The following is a 22,885-nucleotide window of genomic DNA, read 5'->3' on the forward strand; positions in this document are numbered from 1 at the left end:
ATAACTGAGTAGGATTTATGGTACTGATTGAATCCTTCCTGGTTTGGGGAGTTGGGAATGAGGGTAGCCAAGAAGTTTGTGTATAAATGGAAATCACAATTGGTTTGAATGAATCAAGATTAAGCAGACAAGTTGAGGACCTAGAAGGAGCAGAGGTGAGAGGTGATGTTTGCAGTAAAATTGGAATCAAAATCTGAAATCACAAAAAATCTTGAGGGAATCTTATGAGAAGCAGGACTTGCTTATTGGGAGCTAGGAGTTAGTCATGGGATTCTTTACCTGGAGACATGAACTTGCTTTGATAACATTTTGGTAACTGTATTTCCAAGTAATTTCCTTTGTAATCATTCTGAGATGAATTCATTTTTAGTAGGTTACTAAATTGCCAAAGAGATCGATAACAAAAAAAATTAAGAACTCCTGAGAGTTGCAGCGGTTGTGCAGTAGCAAGTAGAAACATCACAAGGGTGTGGCAGTAGCAACATGCTAAGTAGCCTAGCACCCAAGTATGGTAAAGGGACTGAACACTCAGACAGAAAATAGATCCCAAGGGGACCATTGTGCCATCCCTGAGAACAGGAACAAATTCCATCTAACAGCTCTGTCTCCCATTACTTCTATTCAAATCATAGTTCTAGAGCAGAGAGGTATATTTGCAAGGGATCAGATGTTCTAACTATGTAAAGAATAAGGAACAGGTCCAGAAACCATAGCTTTGTGGTTCTGAGCTCAAAAGCAGAGAGGAGACTCAGTTCTAATCTTCACTCCTACATATAAGCCTGTATTGGAATAAACCAGGATCAGGAAATCAAAACCAATGGGGAGCCAACAATAGTTCAGTCAGTCAGAATTTATAGAATCTCTCCTTGGATTAACAGTGACTGAATAGACAGCAGGATATAGAAATTCAACCACACATGAGCCAATAAATCCAAATTATGTCAGGAATTGACAGTGTTGGAGAACAATGAGCAGACCTTTTCCCAGATTGTTGTTGGAAGAACCAAAAGCTTAAAAGCCTCCAGACTGAGTTATGAAAGCAGTAGCAGAACAAAGTAAAAAAAAGTTCAGGACAGACATTCCTTATTTCCCCTTTTCTCTGGAATTGAGCAGGGCTCAGTACTGACATAAAACTCAGTTCAGAAAATGAACAAACTCAAAAAGAGCCTGACTATAAAAATCTGTAGTGGTGATAGTGAAGCTTAAGACAAAAAATAAAACAAAAATAAACAAAGCCTCAAATAAAAATGCAAATTGGACATAAGCCTCAGAAAAATTCCTGGAAGAATTAAAGTTTTATGGTGTTTTTTTTTTTAAATAGAAAAACAAAGATTATTTTTAAAGTCAAATAAGAATGATGGACAGAAGTAGCTACACCTAAAGAAAGAACACTGGGAAACGAATGTGAACTATCTGCATTTTTGTTTTTCTTCCCAGGTTATTTTTACCTTCTGAATCCAATTCTCCCTGTGCAACAAGAGAACTGTTCAGTTCTGCAAACATATATTGTATCTAGGATATACTGCAACATATCTAACATATATAAGACTGCTTACCATCTAGGGAAGGGGGTGGAGGGAGGGAGGGGAAAAAATCGGAACAGAAACGAGTCAAGGGATAATGTTGTAAAAAAATTACCCTGGCATGGATTCTGTCAATATAAAGTAATTATTAAATAAAATAAAATAAAATATTTTTTAAAAAATAAAATAAAAAATAAAAAGCTTTAAAAATTAAAAAAAAATAAAGTCAAATAAGAGCAGTTGAGGAAAAATTGCAAAAAATGAGAGCTGTGCAAGAAAATTTTGAAAAGAAAATTGACAATTTGGTAAATAAAGATGGAAATAACTCCTTAAAAAGCAGAACTGGCCAATTGAAAGCTATTGACTCCATGAGACATCAAGAAACAATAACACAAAATTGAAAGATTGAAAGAAACATGGAGTGTCTGCTCTAATACTCAATACAAAATAGAGTGAGTCTATTGTCTTTGGATGGTCTTAACAGAAGAATAGAATGATGACAAAAGAAGAAAACACTGGGAGAGAAGAATGGGGGAAATCTCATATAAGTGAAGCACATGGATAAGTTTACACAATGCAGAAGAGATTTTGCTAAGGGGATAAGGGTTATGGAAGTGAGTAACATTTAGACCTTGTTTTCTTCTTAATTGATTCAAGGAGGGGAGAATATACATATACACCATTGGATATAGAAATTCATCTTAGAATGAACTGAACAGTTCTGCACACATATATTGTATCTAGGATATACTGTGACATATTTAATATGTATAGGACTGCTTGCCATCTGGGGGAGGGGATGGAGGAAGGGAGGGGAAAAGTCGGAACAGAAGTGAGTGCAAGGGATAAAGTAAAAAATTACCAGGCATGGACTCTGTCAATAAAAAGTTATAATTATTTAAAAAAAAAAGAAAGAAAGAAATTCATCTTACCCAATAGAGAAATGGGAGAGAAAGGGGCTAAAAGAAAGGGGGGAGGTAGGAATAAGAAGAAGGGTAGATTAAAGGAGACAGTGGTCTGAAGTCAAAACAGACTCTTTAAAGTGGAGATAGAGTGAAAAAGAAGGATAATTATAAGAGAATAGGACAGAGGGAAATAGCTGGAAATAACTGAATAGGACAAACTCACCCATAAAATAGAAGAGAATAACGGAATAGATAGTTGGAAATTTTGTGAAAATAAAAAACTGGAAGCTTGTATGGAAGTTACAACAGTAACTTAAATGTAAAAAAAATGCAAAATACATACAATTTAATGTATTAACTTTTTTTTTTTTAAAGCTGGAGTCGAGATGGTCACAAGCTTGTGAGTGCATCAACTGATAACATAGTGTCACAGTGGGATGTCTTATCTGGGGACTGTGATCAGAGATTTCGATTCCCTTCACCTATACTGAAAGTCCAGTATCATCCTCGAGATCAGTAGGTTTGATCAAAATTATCTTTTGGGTTAAGGCTTTATTAATTTATATGGGTTAATTATGGATTGGTGAACATTGATTTGGAATTGACATCTCAAATGTTTCCAGTTGATTTTATTCTATGGACTACTGATGCCTTTAAGAGAAGCAGCTGATGATAATTTGTAGTTTTATAATTAAAATAGACCAGTTTTGAGTTTCGTTTTTTTTTTAACTTGAAAAATGGGCACATAGAAGAAGTAAGCCTGATTCTTAGTTGAGAGTTTTAGATGGTTGGGATATTTGAGGGCTCAGTAATGTTTAAGGAGAAAGGGGAAGGATTAATCTTTAGATACCAAAGCACTAACCTTTTGCATTTGTCTTTTTAAACAGGAACAAAGTTCTTGTATGTCCCATGAAATCAGCTCCTGTTATGTTGACCCTTTCTGATTCCAAACATGTCGTCTTGCCAGTAGACGATGATTCTGATCTGAATGTAGTAGCATCTTTTGATAGACGAGGGGAATATATTTATACAGGGAATGCAAAGGGGAAGGTAAGTATGCAAGGCAAGATCTTCAGAATTGAGACAGCCTTGCAAAAAATATTCAATTGTAGAAATTTGATACTCTGTCTTCAAATCAGCATTGAACATTGACTCCATACTTGCTTGGCTATTTTAGCTCAGCTGTATTTTCTTGTATTCTTGATATCAATGGAACTAATAGCACAGATCTGCTTATCATAGCTATGTTCTGAAATTCCCCTCTCCTATTCAGTTTCTATTGTCTGTTTTCCTGGAAAGAGAGGCAGAGATATAGTAAAACTTCATTAATTCAAATTCCTGGAAGCTGAGCTAAAGATTACCTTTAGATCTTTAGAAAAAGTGTTTGCCAAATAAAATAGTGTAAACAAGATCCAAGAGGATGTGTGTAAATCACCGGAGAATATTATTACTATTTAGAATTAGATTAATAGCATATTTATAGTCTTGTTTAAAGTATGTACATGCTTAAAAAGTATATGAAAATAACACTTTTTTTGGGAATCTGGACCTGTGATTTCATTGGGAATAGCTAGTGAGTACAGTTGCTTGGAGTATTTAGAAAGATATGTAGTGATTTGCCCAGTGTATCAGAGGTGGGACTTCCTGACTCTGAGGTCAGCTGTTTACCCAGTATGCAAATCTAACCAAAAAAATTTATTTTATCTTTAAGCCACTTGTAGTTCAAATAATTTTCCTTCTAATAAAGTAGTGTGTTATTGTGTATAAGGTCCTATGCTAAAAAAAAAAAAAAAGGTCCTATGCTAAGTGATTCTCAACAAATCTTAAACTTAATTTCTCTGAGCCTCCATTTCCACTTCTGTAAAGAGAGATTTATGGAACCTTTGCTATAGCAGAATTTATTGATTTTTTTTTTTTTAAATTCTTCTACCTGGTTTTTTTTTGGGGGGGGAGGGGGAGGCAGGGTGTTGAGGAGGGAGATTTGGACACTTTGACCAGTGATTTCATGGTTTCTTTTGAAAATACCTGTTTTGAAGTTCTGAATTGATCAACAATCTTGCTGATATCTGATACTAATGTTCCTGTTGCTTCTGCTGCTATTATAATGATGATATATAATGTATTTATATAACAAGTTATTTTATTCACCTAGAACAATCCACAGAATCTTAAAATATTAAAAAGCAAGCTAGTTTGCTTCTATCTGTATTCTATCAAAAAATATGAGGATTAGATTGACAGTACAAAATTTTTTTAAAAAGGAAGAAAGGTAGAGCTTTCAAGGAATATTTTTAAAGAAATGTTTCAGAAACTATCTGTGGCAGCTTGAGGAAGTTAATGAAGTCTGCTGAAAGGCTGAAATTCCTGAGAGCTTTAGTCAGTAATTGGAAATAAAATCCAAAACAGATTAGGAATCAAAGCAATACAAAAAAAAATTAAACAATTCCATATCAAACAAAAACTTTATTTGGGAAACTTGAGAAGCAAAAAAGAAATTAAGAGAAGGACATATGGCCCTTGTAGTAGAGGGATGTGGAGAAGTTCTGGTGGAGTGGTTGTAGTCATTACCTAATAGAAACATAGTTTGGAACCATGAAAAACAGCTTGTATACTTGTAATATGAATCCAATGGCATACCTTTATTTAATATGTTTTTAAAGTGTTAGTTCTAGAAATATTCTTTTTTTTTTTGCTGCGGCAATTGGAGTTAAGTGACTTGCCCAGGATCACACAGCCAGGAAGTGTTAAGTGTCTGAGACCAAATTTGAACTCAGGTCCACCTGACTTCAGGGCTGTTGCTCTATTCGTTGTGCCACCTAGCTGCCCCAGAAAAATGAGGGATAGAAGTTTGCCCAAGATCATTTCTAGCTGAACTTCTTTGGGAAAAATGATGATAATTATAATACCTTGAAGGAAAACATGGCATTATGGATAAAGAATTCTCAGAGCCAAGAAGATCTGCACTCAAGTCCCACTTCTGATATTTGCTGGTTGTACTGGGCAAGTTAATTGCACACAGTTCGCTAACATTTAAAATTGGAGAGAAGGGGGCAGATCTGCATTGGTAGAGGAAATACTTCATTGAGAGCTCCCTTTGCCAATGAAACCACAGGTCTGATTAAAAAGCAAAAAAAATATGATCACATTTATCTAGCACTTTAATGTTTGCACATCACTTTTATAACATCCTGAACAAATAGGCAGAAGTATTGTTATCCTGATTTTACAGATGAGATTCAATAATTAGTTATAAGTATAAGAACTGAAATTATAATGTTTCTTGTGACTCATAAATACAGTTTAGGCAAAAAAGAAATGTGCAATGTAGCAGTCTTTCTAGGGTTTTATTCTTTCCTCTCATCTGGAAGCAAAAAGAATGCAATTTAGACAAACCTAATCATTTGGTGCTTGATCGGATTTCACATCTACCTTTGAACATTATTTCTTACATATTAGTAAAAGAAATACTCAAGAATATTATAACTGCCTTTTGAAGAAAGATCATTACAGTGCTAACTGACAAGATTGATATGGTATATATAACTCATAGGATTTAGATTTCTCAATGAATACTGACTGCTAGGTAGATTTTGGGGAAGATGATCCTTGATTTACTAATAAGAGTCAGGTGAGGCTGCCAATAGGTCTTCAGGACTCTGATTTTCTTCTTCTTTAATCTTTAGATCTTGGTCCTAAAAACAGATACCCAGGATCTAGTTGCTTCTTTCAGAGTAACAACTGGGACCAGCAATACCACAGCTATAAAATCAATAGAATTTGCTCGGAAGGGGAGGTGAGTCAGGACCCTGGTTTTACTCAGGGCAGCTTTAGTCTTATCTTTTTATTTTGTTTTTCTTTAGCTTTATTATAAAATGTTGAAGCTCCAGTAGCAAATTATTCATTATGTTATAAATATTTTCATATGGTTTTAGTGGAGACAGTGTGCCAAGGTTTCCTTTTATTACTTTATTTTATATAGACGTTTCCATATTTCTGAGCATTCTTTGTTGTTTTTCTGATAATATGATATTACATTTAGGCTGTTTTTAGTTTTTACATTCTTTATTTTAATGTTGGCTACACTCTGCTTCTTACATTTAAAATAGAGCTAAATAACTTTTCTGGTAAGGTTTTTGTGTTGCTGAGATTTAGGCATACAGTATAGGTCTCTTTTGTTATCATTTAAAGATTCACCTGACCTTTAGATACTCATTATGAGCATAAACTAATCTTCATAGAAACAGGGTTTTTTTTCCCCCTTTAAATTAAAATCCCACTAGTGGACTTAACTAGGTCAAAGGATATACCAGTTTTTGGCCTTTTGTTCTGTCTCAATCACTTTGCTGTCTAGAGTTGGCAGCAGTTTGCTTTGCCTCCAGCAATATATGCATGTGCCTGCTTTGAAGTTCTACAATATTGTTTTACCATTTTAATTTATTTTTAGGATAGTTTTTAAGTTGATAAGTCAGTTACTAAGTGCATGGAACTTATGTAAACATATATAAATAACCTTACTTTATCTCTGGATATTACTTATTTTTGCAAATGAAACTATTATAAGGCCTTTACTCAGTCAAAAATAGATTGTAGAATTGTATTTTCTATTTCAAATTTTTTTTGTAATATAGATGAACAGTTTCATAAAAAGAGTTTTTGTACTCTATTCTTACAAAAATTCCCAACACTTCTTGCTTAACGTTTCCTTACTCTTTATTTTAAAAACTTTATTTTTATTGGTGACATTTTTATATTACATTCATTTCCAAATGTATCTTTCTCCATTCCTTGCCCAATGAGGCAAGCCATTCTCTTGATTAAAGAAGATTTTTAAAATGTTCAGCAGCATTAAATAAAATATTAACCTTGCCTGACAGTATCTATGTAGTAATCCATACTCATAGACCCTCATTTCTGCAACAATAGGAGAGAGGTGTGCTTTATTTTAACTCCTTAGGCACCAAGATTTGTCATCAAAATTACACAGAACTCAATTTGATTTTATTGTTTTTTTATTTGTTTGTTGCATTATTGTGTTATATTGTTTTTCTGGTTCTGTTTGTTTCACTATTCATCTGTTCATATCAATCTTCCTATGCTTCTCTGGATTTTATTCGTATTTCTTTTTTATTAATGGCAAAGTAATATTCCATTTGCTCATAATATCCATTCCCCAGTAGATAGGCTTCTTTTTGTTTTTATATCTTTACTACCGTGTTTCCCCGATAATAAGACACTGTCTTATTATTATTATTGTTGTTGTTGTTGTTGTTGTTGTTGTTATTATTATGGACAGAAAACCACCAGAGGGCTTATTTTCAGGGGAGGGCTTATTTTAACGAACATTGACAGCAATTTTAATAAACAGGTAAATGTGAACCAAAAAAAGTACCTTTATTCAATAATGATCATGTCATCTTCAACAACATCGTCATAAGTGTCCATACCCTGAATTCCGTCCTGGATGTCTTGCGCCTCTATTTCCTTCAGAAGAAGTGGACCCAATCTGTCATGTCCAGCAATATAGCTCTCTTTAAATGAACATGTCTTGTCCAGGTAACCTGCTCGTAGTGCCTTGGCAACACAATTGTCAGTAATTTTATCTCATGACTTCTTCACCCAAGTCACGACTTCTTGCAGACAGGGCTTCACAAAGTTTCCATGCTGATTTCTTTCCATTCTATTTTCAATGTAGTCATTGACTTCCATGCGCAAACGTCCTTGAATGCCTTGTTTATTGCAATATCAAGTGTGTGGAGATAGGCAGTCATTCCTGCAGGAATCATTACTTGATCTATTCCTCTCTCTGCAAGGAAGTTCTTCATTTCTTTAGCGGTGAGTGCTGGCTGAATCCCAGATTATCAGACCTCTTTGGTTACCTCGCATAACAAGTGGCAGCATTAAATCAACCCACTTTCTTATAATGGCTTGTGTATTTCGGTTTCAAGACCATAAATGCCTGATACACATTCAATCTTATCTTTCTTGCCCTTACTGATGATTACAGGTGTGGCTTTCTTTCCATCCAAACGAATTGCCAAAACACAGGTGACCCATGCACTTTCATAGCCAGTGGTGGGAATGGAGATTGACGTTGCACCCCTGTGATGAATTGTTGTTTGAGATCCTTGTCCCGTAAACACTGCAGTTTCATCCACAGCAATCATATTGCAGGTTTGGTACTTGGAAATGTCGATCCTATCAATAAAGGACTTGAATGCAAGTGCACATTTAATAACTTCAGCATCTTCCAGCTTAAACAGTGTTGTTGATCTTCTTAGGGACAGTTCATACCATTGAAGGAAACCGTCCAACCAGTGTTGTGATGCTTTGAATCCTTCTGAGACCATTTCAAACTCTGGTACCATCGAAAGGGCAAATGCTTGAATATCAGCCCTGCGCACAACCAAGGCCTTTGCTCTTCTGTCAGCAATCCATTCACCAATGAGGGTCTCCAAGTCAGGATATAAGGGTTGCCGACCTGATCTAGACCTGCACTTTTTCCCTTTTCCCTCATCCACCTGTTGATTGAGGTTATTATAATCTGCTCTCCATTTTCTGACCATTCAAAGATCCAAAAGTTTTTCTTTACAGAAAACTGCAAGATTCTTGCCATGTGACTCCTCTACAATTGCTTTCTTGTACTCAACAGTGTAGCTCTTCCTTTTGGTACTCATGTCTGGGGGTCAAAACAGACAGAATAATAAAATTATGACCACCAGTCCTTCTTTTCACTCCATCATGCCCCTCAATAATGTTTTAATCCCATCATGCTCCCTGAGTGCTCCTTCTATCCTCCATCATGCCCCCTGAGTTCTTCTTTTATCCTCCATGATGCCTCCTCACTCCCGCTTATATACCGGGTTTTTATGTTGTCCTGCCTCAGCTCTCCTCCACGGCACTGCTCTCAATGGCGCCAGCAAGCAAATCACTGGGGAAGAACAGGATGACGCACTCACTGCTGCAGCTCTGATTGGATGTAGCTCGGAGCGCGGTGTGCGTTTTACCCGGGGGGTTGGGGGGGTGCATACAGAGGGTACTGTAATGTAGCGTGTAGCGCAGGGGATCACCATCACTATAGTAGCAATCTCAATAGGGCTTATTTTTGGGGGAGGGCTTATTTCAGAGGAATCTTACACTTATAAGGGGAGGGCTTATTTTTGGAATAGGTCTTATTATCGGGGAAACATGGTACTACAGAAAGTGTTGTTATGCATATTTTGGTATATATGAAATCTTTCTGTCAGTTATTGGGTTATTATAGACTTAACAGTAGAATCTCTGGGTGAAAGAGTATGGACGTTTTAATCACTTTTTTTTGTATAATTCCAAATTATTTTCTAGCAGGATTGAACTGCTCTCACATTCGACACAGCTCTAAAAATTTAGTTGTCTGTCCCACAGCCTATTAAAAACAATTACCTAAAATGGATAGACAGGCACAGCCACATTAGCAGAATAGTGATGGCTGATCTCTTTACTACATGGATTTCTGGGCCTTTGCTCTTGTTGTTTTTATTATGTTGAGACTCTTGAGCTTGGCCTCTGGGCCCTGACCATTTGATGGACTTGGTGGTCTAAATCTCTAAACTTTATACTTTTCAGGGATTGCTAGACTTTATATAACCATTTGCAACAATCTAGTAATTTATTGCTTGCCTGTGACTCCAAGAAGAAAAATGCTAACAATGTTAATAGCCCAAATGCAAAGGCTACACATCAAAGAAAAAATATTGTAAGGAGCCAGAAGAGCTCAAGTTTCAAGGAACTATACCTAGCAATTATCTAAGACCTGGTCACTACCACAAATAGAAGGACATCTTGAAATACATGGCTAATGAGAAAAGCTTAAACGCAAGAACTCACTCTACAAAGCTGAGTATAATCTTATGGAAAAAACAAAATTGCCTTTAATGGAATAAAGGACTTTCAAGCATTCCTGTTTTCCCATTCAGTTGCTCAAACTGCTCTCTTTTATCACCTGTAGCTCTACTATTAACAATAGTCCCATACTTCTCATGACTACTATATGCTTAAGCTGTATGGCATTTCTTTTAGGAGTTTGATGCATTCTTTATTTTGTTCTCTGGTTTTAATAGATTGCAACAATTTTCATTTGTGTTTTCTTGAAATATATTGAAATATATAACAACATGGTTTTTAAAGGAGTCTGATGAGTTCTAGATTTGAATCTACTCCTTGACCTGTTTTCATGGTCAATTGTTTTTGATAGCAGATATCTTAAATTTTTTCAGTCCTTAGACTTTGTTCTAATATTTCCTGCCATTTCATGGAGTCAGTGATTTCTTTTTAGTCCATTCTGATTTTTAGAGAATCTGTTACATAAATAAGATTTTTGTCATTTTCTCTTTTACACTATTGTTTCAATTCTTTACTTCAGATCTTTTATTTCATTTTATATATGTAGATTTATTTCTTCTAGATAGTCATGTAGTTCTTGTGGAAAATCTACTTATTTCCTTAAATCTCTGCTTGTAATTGTTAGAGAATTTCTTTTTCTAGGGTTGGATTTTTGGATATCTTAGGATTTATTATAGTTATGTATCTTTGTATCTTTTTCAGTTTACTTATCTTTTCAGTCTTCGTTTTGAATAGGAGCTGGGGCTTTGCTTTCCACACTTTTTTTTGGCTGGGAGTTATTATCCTTGCTTGAAATTTTCCTGGGTTACCTAGTTATGCTAGCATCCACCTCATGAGGAAGGACCTCCTGGATCTTTGATTGCTATGACTCCTATAGCTAAGGACTGAGCCCAGGGGTCCAGGTTGTCTCAGTGCTATAAGTACAAGTACCCACCACTGATCACTCCTATTTCTGGTTATTTCAAGATACATACTGAGTTTTTTGTTTTGTTTTTTTTACCACTTTGTGTGATGACCAGTTATTTAAAATCAGCTGGAGTCAGGAATTCAGGTTAAGGGAAAAATCTTCAATCTTTATTCTTTTTGAGGTGAAGGGGGATTGCGATAGCAATGTGGGCAGCTGAGACAGGAAGCCAGCCAGCAGAGGTGAAGGGGGATTGCAGGTAAAGGGGGGTCACCATAGCAATGTAAGCAGCTGTGTCAAGAAACCAGCCAGCAGTCTCTCTTTCCGTTTCCTTTCCACTCCCCTGCCTCTACCCACTAAAATCGTCATTTCCTATATAACACATCAGGACTTGCACAAAGAGTGGGCGGGGGCCATTCTTTCTCCAAGCATATATATTAATAGAGTATGGTTCAATTATTATTTAGCCTCATGTGCTTGGGACCTCAGTGCATCAACTCAAGCCTCAGCCCATTACAACTTTGGGACTTTATTAGAGGAAGCCCTCTATCATTGATACCTTGAATATTTCACATAAAAATTTTAGCACTTATAGGAGTAATGTTTGATTTACTTAGAAAATTATTCTCTATAGAACTTTTTTAGCAATGCCAAAATGACAAAGGTACAACTATTTTTTAATGTATGTTTGTGAATTTAATAAGTAAATATCTAACTTTGGAGGCAATTATATGGTTAGCACATGCATGACATAATGAGATATAGAAGTAGAGGAGCTGAGATTTGACTTTAAGGAGCTTCAAAAATAAGGGGAGATGAGACAAATATATTCACAAGGAGTTCTTGTGACAAATACTGGGGGGTAGGAACTTAACCGGAGAGGAGATTAATATGATTCAATAGTATGATTTGTTTTGTCAGAAAAATAATATAATCTTAAGTAACATTGATCTCCATTGATCAAAACATTTCTGCCATATTGTATGGGGTATCTTGTATCTTAGGAATGATATTGACAAACATCTAGATGAGATTGAACAGAATGATGGAAGGACTTGAAATTTTATCATTTGAGCATAAATTGAAGAAACTCAGAATATTTAGCCTAGAAGAGAAAGGATTTAGTGGGGATCATGAAAGCCATCCTAAAATATTTTAAGAATTGGTATAGAATAACTATTAGATTAGACTGCTTTTTTGGTCCCAAATGACCCGATTAGAACCAGTGGGTGCAAGTTACAAGAAGTCTAGATAAAAAGCTATAGACAAACAGTTGTCTAAAAATGGACTTCTTTATTAAGGTAGTAATACATTTTTGATTATTGGAAGTGTTCAGGCAGAGGTTAAATGTTATAGAAGATGATGTAGGACAGAAGTATCAAACTCATGGCTAGTCTAATCAAATTAAAATGTATTTGGGAAATGTTTAGCAACATAAATAAAAATGTAATACATATTAAATATAATATATTATCAATAGATATATAATAAAAATATAATACAATAACAGTTAATTTGTGATTTTGTAAGTCAATATATGACCTGCAGAAATCCTTTCTTTTAAATTTTGTGGAAACTGTTATAGAAGGAACTTATATTCTGAGAGTAGTTTGATTAGGTGATTTTTAAGGTCCCTTCCATCTGAGATTCTATAATTTTTTTTCTCTAAGTGTTAGTCTCAGGGAATCTTCAAAGTAACTCATTTAGGATCTCTAGCCTTAATTTGTTTTTTTCCTTTCCTTCCTTTTCTTGCAGCTGCTTTCTAATAAATACAGCAGATCGAATAATCCGAGTGTATGATGGCAGGGAAATTTTAACCTGTGGCAGAGATGGAGAACCAGAACCCATGCAGAAATTGCAGGATTTGGTAAACAGGTACATACCTCATATTTAAGAAGAAATGTTGCTAGAGGTAAATTCACATAAAGTAAAAGTATCATGATCAGTGTAAGATCAGTATACCTTGGAGCTGTTCCTAGTAGGGATAAATTCCTTTCTGCTGTGTTTCAGAGCCCTTGAATCTTTTTTTCTTGGCATTTTAGTATTTGTTTCACTTTCCTTATCCTAAGTACAGGAAGAAAAGGCTGGGTATTTTTGTATAGTAACTATATTCCTGTGTAATTTTTCTCCCCTTGACTTCTAGGACACCTTGGAAGAAATGTTGTTTCTCTGGAGATGGAGAATACATAGTTGCAGGCTCTGCCCGACAGCATGCCTTGTATATATGGGAGAAGAGTATTGGTAATTTGGTAAAGATTCTTCATGGAACTAGAGGAGAGCTTCTGTTGGATGTCGCTGTGAGTAAAGTGGAGATTTTTTTGTCTTGCACATTGTCTAGAAAAGTCTTAAGTGTGTTGTTGTTTTTTTTTTAAATGTTGCTTTTTTCCTCTTTATTTAAATACAGTGGCATCCCGTCCGACCTATAATAGCATCCATTTCTAGTGGAGTGGTATCTATCTGGGCACAAAATCAAGTGGTAAGAATTAATTTTTTTTTTGTAATTATTTACTTTAAAGACAGATCTCTTCCAATTCTAGTATGTTAGTTGTATAGTTTTCTTACATACCTCTTTGGCTCCCTTGTTTCTTTTTCTTATTTGAAACTGACTGGTTACATTTTTAGCTTTAGGTAAAATATGTAAATGAAGACAACTTTAAAGTTCAAAAAGTGCTAGGTTTGTAACCAGAGATCTAGGTTTGAATGCTACTTCTCCTGCCTGTGTGATCCTGAGCAAATCATTTAATGACTCAGGATTTTTCAAATGATGGCACTGGACTTTAGAACCCCTGAGGTTCCTTCTAATCCTAGTGAGTTAGCCTGCAGATATTTGTTAAATGCTTATTATGTGCCAGGCACTGTGCTGGGGATGACAAAGGCAAAAACCCTGCTTTCAGGGAGTTCACATTCTAATGAGTGAGATGACATAAATCATCTGGTATAAAACTAGATAAACATAGAGGCAACAGAAAGTCATTATTGAGGAAAGACACTCAAACCTGTGAGGACCAGGAAAGGCCTCTAGCTTAGATTGGGCTGCATTTGGAGAGAAACTCAGAGGCAGTGACAGAAGGCAGAGCATTCCAGGCTGGGAGGACTCAGAGGGAGAGGGGAAGGGACGGGATGACCAGGGCAAAGGCATCAATTTGAAAGATAAGTATTAACTTATAAAGCATATATATTTTTATTTTCATGTATTGAAAATTACTGAAGTAGAAACTTACATATTTTAACTGTTCTTTTTTTTCCTCATGTATGATTTCCTGTTTATGATTTTATCAGGATAGTTTCCACCTTAAAAGGAACTCTCCACCTGTATAACCCTAGCATCTTCTGTGCAGCTGTGTGGTCTTAGGGAGGTTCAAGGAGCTCTAGAAACCTTTAAACTGCATTTGGCCAGGGTCTTACACATCAAGTGTGTAAGAAATAGGACTTGAACATAGCCATTCTTATATGCTGAGTTACTTGTTTCTGCAGAATTCTTTTTTGTGGTGCTTCCTTTAGGAGTAAGTACCCTGGGGAGTTTTGATGTTTAAAGAAATTTATTAAGAAATTTTAAAAGTTTTAAAAAGAAAGAGGGATAATACAGAAGGTTGTGGAAGGAGAATTGACCCACCCTTGGCAATTGATTAAATAGGATCCAAAGACTAGGAAAGAATCTTTCAGAGTTGGGTGAATGGCATGTTAGTCATTGCTTCTATTTGCTCACTTCCCACTCATTTTTCAGGCCTTTTTTGTCTGACTGAACTGAATCTTCAACTAACCTGTTCTCTCCAGATCTATCAGTTATCTCAACTAAATTACACCTTTATGATTTTGGGCAAGTCAGGAGAGCTCTGAGCCTCAGCTTCCTTAGCTCTTTGGACTAGTTGGCCCCTAGGGTTCCTTTGCTAAAAATCTCATGAACTTTTCTTCAGTTTTTCCCTTTTCTACAATTGACCATACTCTTTTCCTGCCTGGCCATTCCTCATTCTCCTTTTTGGAGACCACATTAAGTGTGGCCATCTTCCAAGTGACTATCCTGGGCTCTTCTCTCCTTCGATGATCTCATGGGTTCAGTTGTCATCTTGGACAGATAATCTGCCTAAATCTGCAGATATGACATATTGGATGGTGTGGCTTCAGAGTGAGGATGATTTGGGTACAAATCCTCCCTCTGTCACATACTGAATGACTGAATAAAGCAATTATTCCTCAATGTTATAGGAATTCTGGGTATCTTAAGTTGCAAAACAATTGCTTATGTGCAAGGGAAAGAGAGTTTTTCTCTCTAGGAGTTCCCTACACTTATGAAATCACATATCTATAAACATTTCCCAAATGGAGAAGACTCTCCAAATAGATACATCCAGTCCGTATTTATCTCCTGAAATCCTTCATTACAAATTGTATTGGACATTTCTACCTAAATGTATCATAATCATCTCAAATTCAGCATATCCAAACAGAACTCATATTTCCTCCTAAACCCATTATTTTGTGGATGATGTCATCCTTCTAGGTGGGTTTTTTTTTTTTTTAATCTTTGTTTAAATCTTGAATTTATCCTTGACTTTTCTCTTTTCCTTAATCTTTTTTCTCCACTCGGTTGTCAAGTTTTGTTGATTTTATCCTTACTATATCTTTTGCTTTTCTCTCCACTCACAGATCTCTTTCCTAAGTTTTAGCCCTTACCACCTCTCCCCTGGATTATTGAAATGCTCTCCTAATTTCTCTCCACTCTCTCCTCTTCTCCATTCTGTCTTGCACACAGCTGTCAGGTTGATATTTATAAATACAGATCTGATCATATCACTCCCTTTCTCAGAAAGCTTCAATTGTTCCCTGTTTTAGAATAAGAGACAAACTTCTCAGTCTGGAATTGAAAACTTGCCTGGAATTGAAAAGTCCTGACCTGCCGATAGTCTTATTTCACATTATTACATTGCATTCACTCTCTGCCTTGTTAACTATTCCTTCTAGAAGACATTCTCTTTTTTCAGTGCCCGTCTTAGGTTCCCCTCTTACAGAAATTAATTTGCATTCCCTCCTGAAATAATTTTTCTCTTGTTTTACTTCATATTTGCGATTGGGTAATGCAGTGAGTGGTTCAGCATGCTGCATGTGGAGTCAGAACGACTTGATACCAAGTTTATCTCAGACACTTACTAGCTTTTTGACCCTGGATGAGTCGGTTAACCTTTAATCTCACTTTAACGTTTAATCTCACTCAGCCTCAGTTTTCTCATCTGTAAAATGGGGATAATAATAGACCCTGTCTCACAGGGATGTTATGCGGATCAACATGGGCAGCACATGAGAAATGCTATTAGAAAAGATATAACTTGTGTATATGTTATGTATCTCCTTGCCTCCCCACCCCAATGTTTAGTACAGTTCCTGGCACATAACAGATAATTAATAAATGTTGATGATTTCATTTGAGTCAGTGCAGGAAGCAAGAAGAAGCTATTACAGAACTGTGACTAATTATGACTTTAGGATACTAATAATGAAGCATGACTTTCCACCTCTTGACAGAGAGATCTGGGAATAGAGGGGCAAAAGGAGATAGCTATTTTCACTCCAGTATGATTTATTTTGCTTACTTGTATTTATTTTTTTATGAAGCAAATTTTTGATTTTTTGGCGGGAGGAAAGGGATGAATGAGATGAAAAAAAGCTATCATAAGACAAAAAATACAAAGTTTAGAACAGGGAACAAAACCCAGCAATTTTGTTACTTCCTTGTTATATTTATAATACATGCTTTTAAAAAACTACATAAAAGAAGTTCATAGTTTATTTTTTCTTTGTATATTGTACTGTTTTATTTGTTATTTGTTGAGTTCGTAATAAAAATGAATGTTTCTTTTTTAAAAAGGAATAGTTAGACAGGAAGAGAACCAAGAGAGGAGAACAGTGTTACAGAAGCGAAGAGAGGAGAGTATCTAGGAAGAGGGAATGGTCAATAATGTTTGAAAGCTGCAGAATGATCAAGGAGGATGAAGACTGAGAAAAGGCCATTGAATTTAACAACTAAAAGATTGTTGGCAACTTTTTAGGAAAATTTCGCACAGTGTTTGGCTGACAAAGGATACTTCTCAAACTTTATGCCTTTATTTTGTTCTAAGAATGACTTTAAGTCATGGAGATAAGTAAACTTGTTAGAAAAATCTATTGTAGTTGAACTGGAACTTAATTCTCAAAAGTAGAGAAAAATGGATTTTTGAAGATCAACAATTTTTTAGATGTAAAGTAACTAAAGGGAATAATTAAAAAAACTTTTTTCTTTCAAAACTTGATGGCAGGTTTTGTAACTCTGTAACTAACATAAAATAAGAATTTACAAAGTCAATTTTTGGTTGCAGGCGATATTTTATTTTCAAATTATATAGCAATGTGTCTGAAGAAGGTGCTCTGTGTTTGTGGCATAGGAAAACTGGAGTGCATTTGCACCAGACTTTAAAGAGCTGGACGAAAATGTGGAGTATGAGGAAAGGGAGTCAGAGTTTGACATTGAGGATGAAGATAAGAGCGAGCCAGAACAAACAGGTATTTTCTCAATCCATGTTTAAAATTTATTTTTATTCTTTATGTTTTTTTATAAATTCTACTCTTAGCTCTGATAAGTCAATGATCTGATCAAGTACAGACAGCTGATTCAGGGATAAAATCATTTACCACACCAGTAACAAGTCTTTCCCTTTTAATTAAAACATACTTAGTTTTATTTTTTTATAGTATTGGTGTTTGGCATCTACCAGGGTTTTTTTTTTTTTTTTTTTAAGAAAGTTTTTATAGATCTAATGCTTCATGGTGGTACTGTAACACATGATAACCAAAATGCCCCATGACAGTGTTTCTTGTAGCTTTTGTGTATGCAGTAAAATTCAGTCTTCTACTTCCTTTCTTTGCCTTTTCAGGCAGTACCTGTGAGCCATGCTAGTATTTTGCTTTACTTTATTTCTGATTTTCTTTATATCAGCTAATTTAAGATTGATATGACTCAGCTCTTCCAGCAATATGTTCAGTTTTTGATCATAGGACAAAGGTATCATAGAATGTCAACAGTCAAATGGAAGTTTTTTGATTATCCAGGAACCCTGATTTTCTGTTCCCTTTCCATCTTTCTGCCATTGTCACTACACAAACTAATGTGAGAAAAGGTCAGTGTTAAATGACAAGAGCCATTTAAATTTTTTTCTTTGTTTTTATGGATTGCCATGGCCAAAACAAATTTCAACACAAGAAGACCAGCTGTTGGTGAGGTGATTTTTTGAAATTAGCTACTTTGATACCCAAAAAACAGATTTGAATTATTAGTAGGCCATACTTGAAGCCTTTCCAATTTGATAGAATCTGCCAGAGTTTGTGCTTCTTAGTGGCACCAGGTTTTGAGAACCTCCTATTGTGTGATGAGGCATCAGTGTAGAACTTTACAAAAGTAATAAGTATATGGCAGCTATTAAGATTAACCTTCAATTATTTAGACAAATTATTGAAAATCAGAAATGACATGCACTTTTAACTATACTAATTTCATCCAGAAGGTTAATCATTGTAAATTAATTGCCACAGCAAGCACAAAAAAGCACCTTAGTCAGCAAAGATCAGACTTAACTTACCAGAGTGAGTTGACTACCAGAAACACCACCAGTTTGGAATGTAAATTCCACTGTAAAATTTTATAAATAACGATTGATGATTGTAAGCATTATCATCTCATGAATTAGAGAAAAGTATGGAAAGTTAAACCAGTTTACAGAAAGTATGGCAAAATAACAAACTAAATAAAGTCATCTTAAGGGTATTCAATGATAAAATGAAACAACAACAATTAAGAAAAATGAAAGATATATACAAAAACTATTTCAATAAAGGTTTTATATGAACTAATGCTCATCCTTTTTTTTTTCCCCCAAAGTAAGGGCCAGGGAAATAGTATACACAGGGTCCTCAAACTACGCCCGCGGGCCAGATGCAGCAGCTGAGGACGTTTATCCCCCTCACCCAGGGCTGTGAAGTTTATTTAAAGGCCCAAAAAACAAAGGTTTTGTTTTTACTATAGTCTGGCCCTCCAACAGTCTGAGGGACAGTGAACTGACCCTCTATTTAAAAAGTTTGAGGATCCCTGGACTATACAGAATAACAACATGACAAAGGGTGACTTCATAAACAAAAAGTAGCAAAAAAAAAAAAAAAATCATCTTTCGTATCTGGGGATAGAAAAGAATTCAAAACCAGACAGGACATAAAGGGAATTATAGGATATAAAATTGGTAATTTTGGTATAAGTAAAGCCAGTACAGCTAACTTTGGAAGAAAAATTGATAATTAGGAAAATTTTTTGCCACAAGTTTCACTGATAAAGCTCTCATTGCAGTTTTTGTAAAGATGCCATACACATCTGACAAGTTTGTGTATTTCTTTTCACATTCAATAATTAAGTGGCTATCAAATCTTAACTTTGTTATAATTTAAGTCCTTAACTTCTTTCTTGTTTATTTGATTAGATTTTTGTTGGACTGAAAGGGGGAGGTTGAGGTCTTTTATTATCATAGTTTATCTTGTTTTCCTTATAACTTCTTTTCCTTTTAAGTATTTAGATGCTATGCATTTTATCATGTTGTTGTTTTCTTGTTTTATCTGTTTTAATCAAGTGTCTTATTAGTATCTGACATCATGATTGCTACCTCTGATTTTTTATATTTGGCAAAAGCAAAATAATTTTGCTCCAGCCCCTTATTTTAACTCGGTACATCTTTGCTTCAAGTATTTTTTGTAACCATCATCTTGTTAAACTGCTTTCTGATGTATATTATCATTTTTGTGTTTTATAAATTTATCTCATTCACATTTGGAATGATCATTGTGTATTTCTTTCCTTCCTATTATCTTTGTATACTTTTTTTCTCTCTTTACTTCCATCCCCTCTTTACAAAGAAGAAAAGGGTGGCAAGAGAGAAAGAGTATGCTTAGTGCCAGAGCTCCTTCCTTGATGTAATCTGCTTCTAGGATTCCCCTCATTAGGTTCTTACCCTTCTTTTTTTTCCTTTTAAACTTTACTATCTTTTCTACTATTCTTTACTGAAATTTTACTACTCTTCACTTTTCTAAACTGTTAGAGCTTATTTTGCAGATAACTAAATCCTCCCTGAAACTATTCTGTTATTCCCCCTCTTTGTTTGTATAGTTTTTTTACTTGTATACTTCATTTATGTGAGATAACTTTCTCTATATTTCTCCTTTTCCCCCTAGTATTCTCTTTTCATCTCCCTTTCTTTTCCTTTTTTCTTCCTTCCTTTCCTTTTCTTTGTTTTGGTGATTTTATGGTCACCAAAACATAATAAAACCACTCTGATGTCCTCTGTCTTATTTTACTTTCTCTGTGACCCTATATGATTCTGAGGGAACACTTGTATCATCTATTAGACTGTAAACATTTCACTCTTGTTTAGTTTCTTTTGATTGAGTACAAACTACTTTTATTTGGGGCTTTACTTGTAGATGTTTTGGAGCCATTCTCTTCTTGTTGTAGTGAGATTCTTATTCCTCCAGCCTTCCAGAATTTGGACTTTATGTTCAAGTTAAGCTTTTTACACTTCTGGAGGCAATGTCTGGGTCTGACTTGGTCCTGTTTTGTATTCTCTTAGAACTTGTTGCTTTTTTCTCTATGTATTGAATGAGGGTCAACCCAGACTGGGGATTTTTAAGCTCTCAGTGCACACAAAGTAAGCTATTCTGGGGCAGGGCCTTTTAGCTTGAGAAATTTTTATGTGACCCCAAGTATATAGATATACAAATCAAACATTTACTGATAGTAAATCATAATTTTAACCCCATGTGGGGTCAGATTGCTACTCTCGATCTGAGTCTTGTAACCTTCTCACCCTAGTTTGGGTCTGGGTGACACTACTTTAGACTTGGCCCTGGTTAGAGCTCCAATAAGCTGCTGCTGTGCCTGAACCCCATTAGCTAGCTGGCAGCTTCAGCTTCATGCATGAAACTGCTTGACTTCCCTTAGTATGAGTTCTTTTCCCTTTTTTCTTTTTATTTCTTTTTTTTTTTTGCTGAGGCAGTTGGGATTAAGTGACTTGCCAGGCTCACACAGCTTAACAGATGTGTTAAGTGTCTGAGTACAGATTTGAACTCAAGCCCTCCAGATTTCACGGCCGGTGCTCTATCCATTGTGTCATCTAGCTGCCCCTCCTTGTTTTCTTAACTGTAAGCCTCAGGCCAGGATGGAGGTTGAATCCAACACCCCATTTTGGGATCAGAGCCAAACAGGTGCTGCTCATTTCTTTGCTTCTTGGTCCTGGTCTACCACTCCTAGATTTCAATCTACTTATTCTGCACTGCATTTCCTTGTAGCAGGGTGTTTTCCATTTAAATATCAAGGCCATTCTGGATTTCCTGGAATATTTAAAAGCAGAAAAAATTATTTAATAGCCGTCTGAAAATAAATATTAGGAGGACCATAATATAAGTGTATTCTTCCTAAGGTATTCATCACTGTGATGATGGAAGAGATGCAGTAGAGAGTCTAGGTAAAGGAAAGATTCCTTGTAGATAGTGATAGCTACCAGATACTATTTTCTGATGACATTTTGATGATTACATCAAGCTCTGATACATTGCGGAGTCTTCTGGAAGAGGTCTATAATTATTCAAAGGTCTTGTCTTATCCACACAGCAAAGGCCAAGTGAAGGAAGAAAGGAAGAATTTTATTGGCCACGTTTCAGAATCAATTTAGATAAACACCCCACAGAGCTTGTCCAATTATATGTACATCTGGAACATACTATAAGATGAATAGTAAGTTGAACGGGAAAAGGAAAGCATGTTGTATTACTTTTGGGAAATTGCAAAGCTCTTTTATTGATTGCAATTTTCTGATGAAAACAAAGATCCATTTTTTCAATATGAATATTTTACCATTGTCGCTGTATGGTCACAAATCTTAGAACTCTCTTGCTCTAAAAATCTAAAGGTGAGTTTCACACAGAGGATGATGGAGAGCCATATGGTACTTTTCAACAGGCTGCAATGTATAATCAATAAAGAATTTCAAAGACGACCAGGGATGAATGTTGTCAAGGAAAAAAAGATGGGCTGGTCATGTAATAAGGGCAAATTATAGTATAACAGATAGACAACCAGAGTGCTCTATTGGTATTCTCAGGATGTCGATAGAAATTGAGAATAGCCTTCAACATATTGGGATGAAGTTCTAGGAGAACATGGACAAGAGACATATAGCTTGCCTAGATGGTTTGCATTCCTGTGTCATTGGAGAGAACTCCCAAATGGATGAGATCACAGATCTCTTTGAGTATTAAGGGAAATTATTACTATTTTTTGTTACCTATCTTTTTTCTTTCCCTTTTTTCTCCTAAAGACTCATGCCTTATAACAAAGAATAAAAAGGAGAAAAGTTAAGCAAAACTAACCAGCACACCAACTAACACTGATATCCTGTGCAGAGTTCCACACACCTAGTTCCCTATAACTGTACAAATAAGGTAGAAAGCATGGTCGTTAAAATTTTACAACATTGATTTTCATTTGTTGTTTCTCTTTAGATTATTGTTGATATTGCATCACATTATATTGTCAATTATATTAATGGGTTAAGTGACTTGTACAATACTGTATAGTGCTACAGATTTTCACTTGGTCATCTGGTAGTGCTGGA

At 35.4% G+C, this 22,885-nt stretch overlaps 1 protein-coding gene across 1 annotated transcript in view; it reads left to right on the plus strand.

Annotated features, from left to right (window-relative positions):
- Window positions 1-22,885, plus strand: part of RBBP5 (RB binding protein 5, histone lysine methyltransferase complex subunit) — a 34,993-nt gene that overhangs the window by 5,221 nt on the left and 6,887 nt on the right. Inside the window, exons 4-10 of the mRNA XM_051998543.1 lie at window positions 2,804-2,944; window positions 3,316-3,478; window positions 6,112-6,221; window positions 12,966-13,085; window positions 13,354-13,507; window positions 13,615-13,686; window positions 17,624-17,741. Coding sequence (XP_051854503.1) covers window positions 2,804-2,944; window positions 3,316-3,478; window positions 6,112-6,221; window positions 12,966-13,085; window positions 13,354-13,507; window positions 13,615-13,686; window positions 17,624-17,741 — 878 coding nt within the window. The remainder of the gene's footprint in view (window positions 1-2,803; window positions 2,945-3,315; window positions 3,479-6,111; window positions 6,222-12,965; window positions 13,086-13,353; window positions 13,508-13,614; window positions 13,687-17,623; window positions 17,742-22,885) is intronic.

This window comes from Antechinus flavipes, chromosome 4 (assembly GCF_016432865.1).
Source record: "Antechinus flavipes isolate AdamAnt ecotype Samford, QLD, Australia chromosome 4, AdamAnt_v2, whole genome shotgun sequence".
Taxonomy (NCBI): Eukaryota; Metazoa; Chordata; class Mammalia; order Dasyuromorphia; family Dasyuridae; genus Antechinus; species Antechinus flavipes.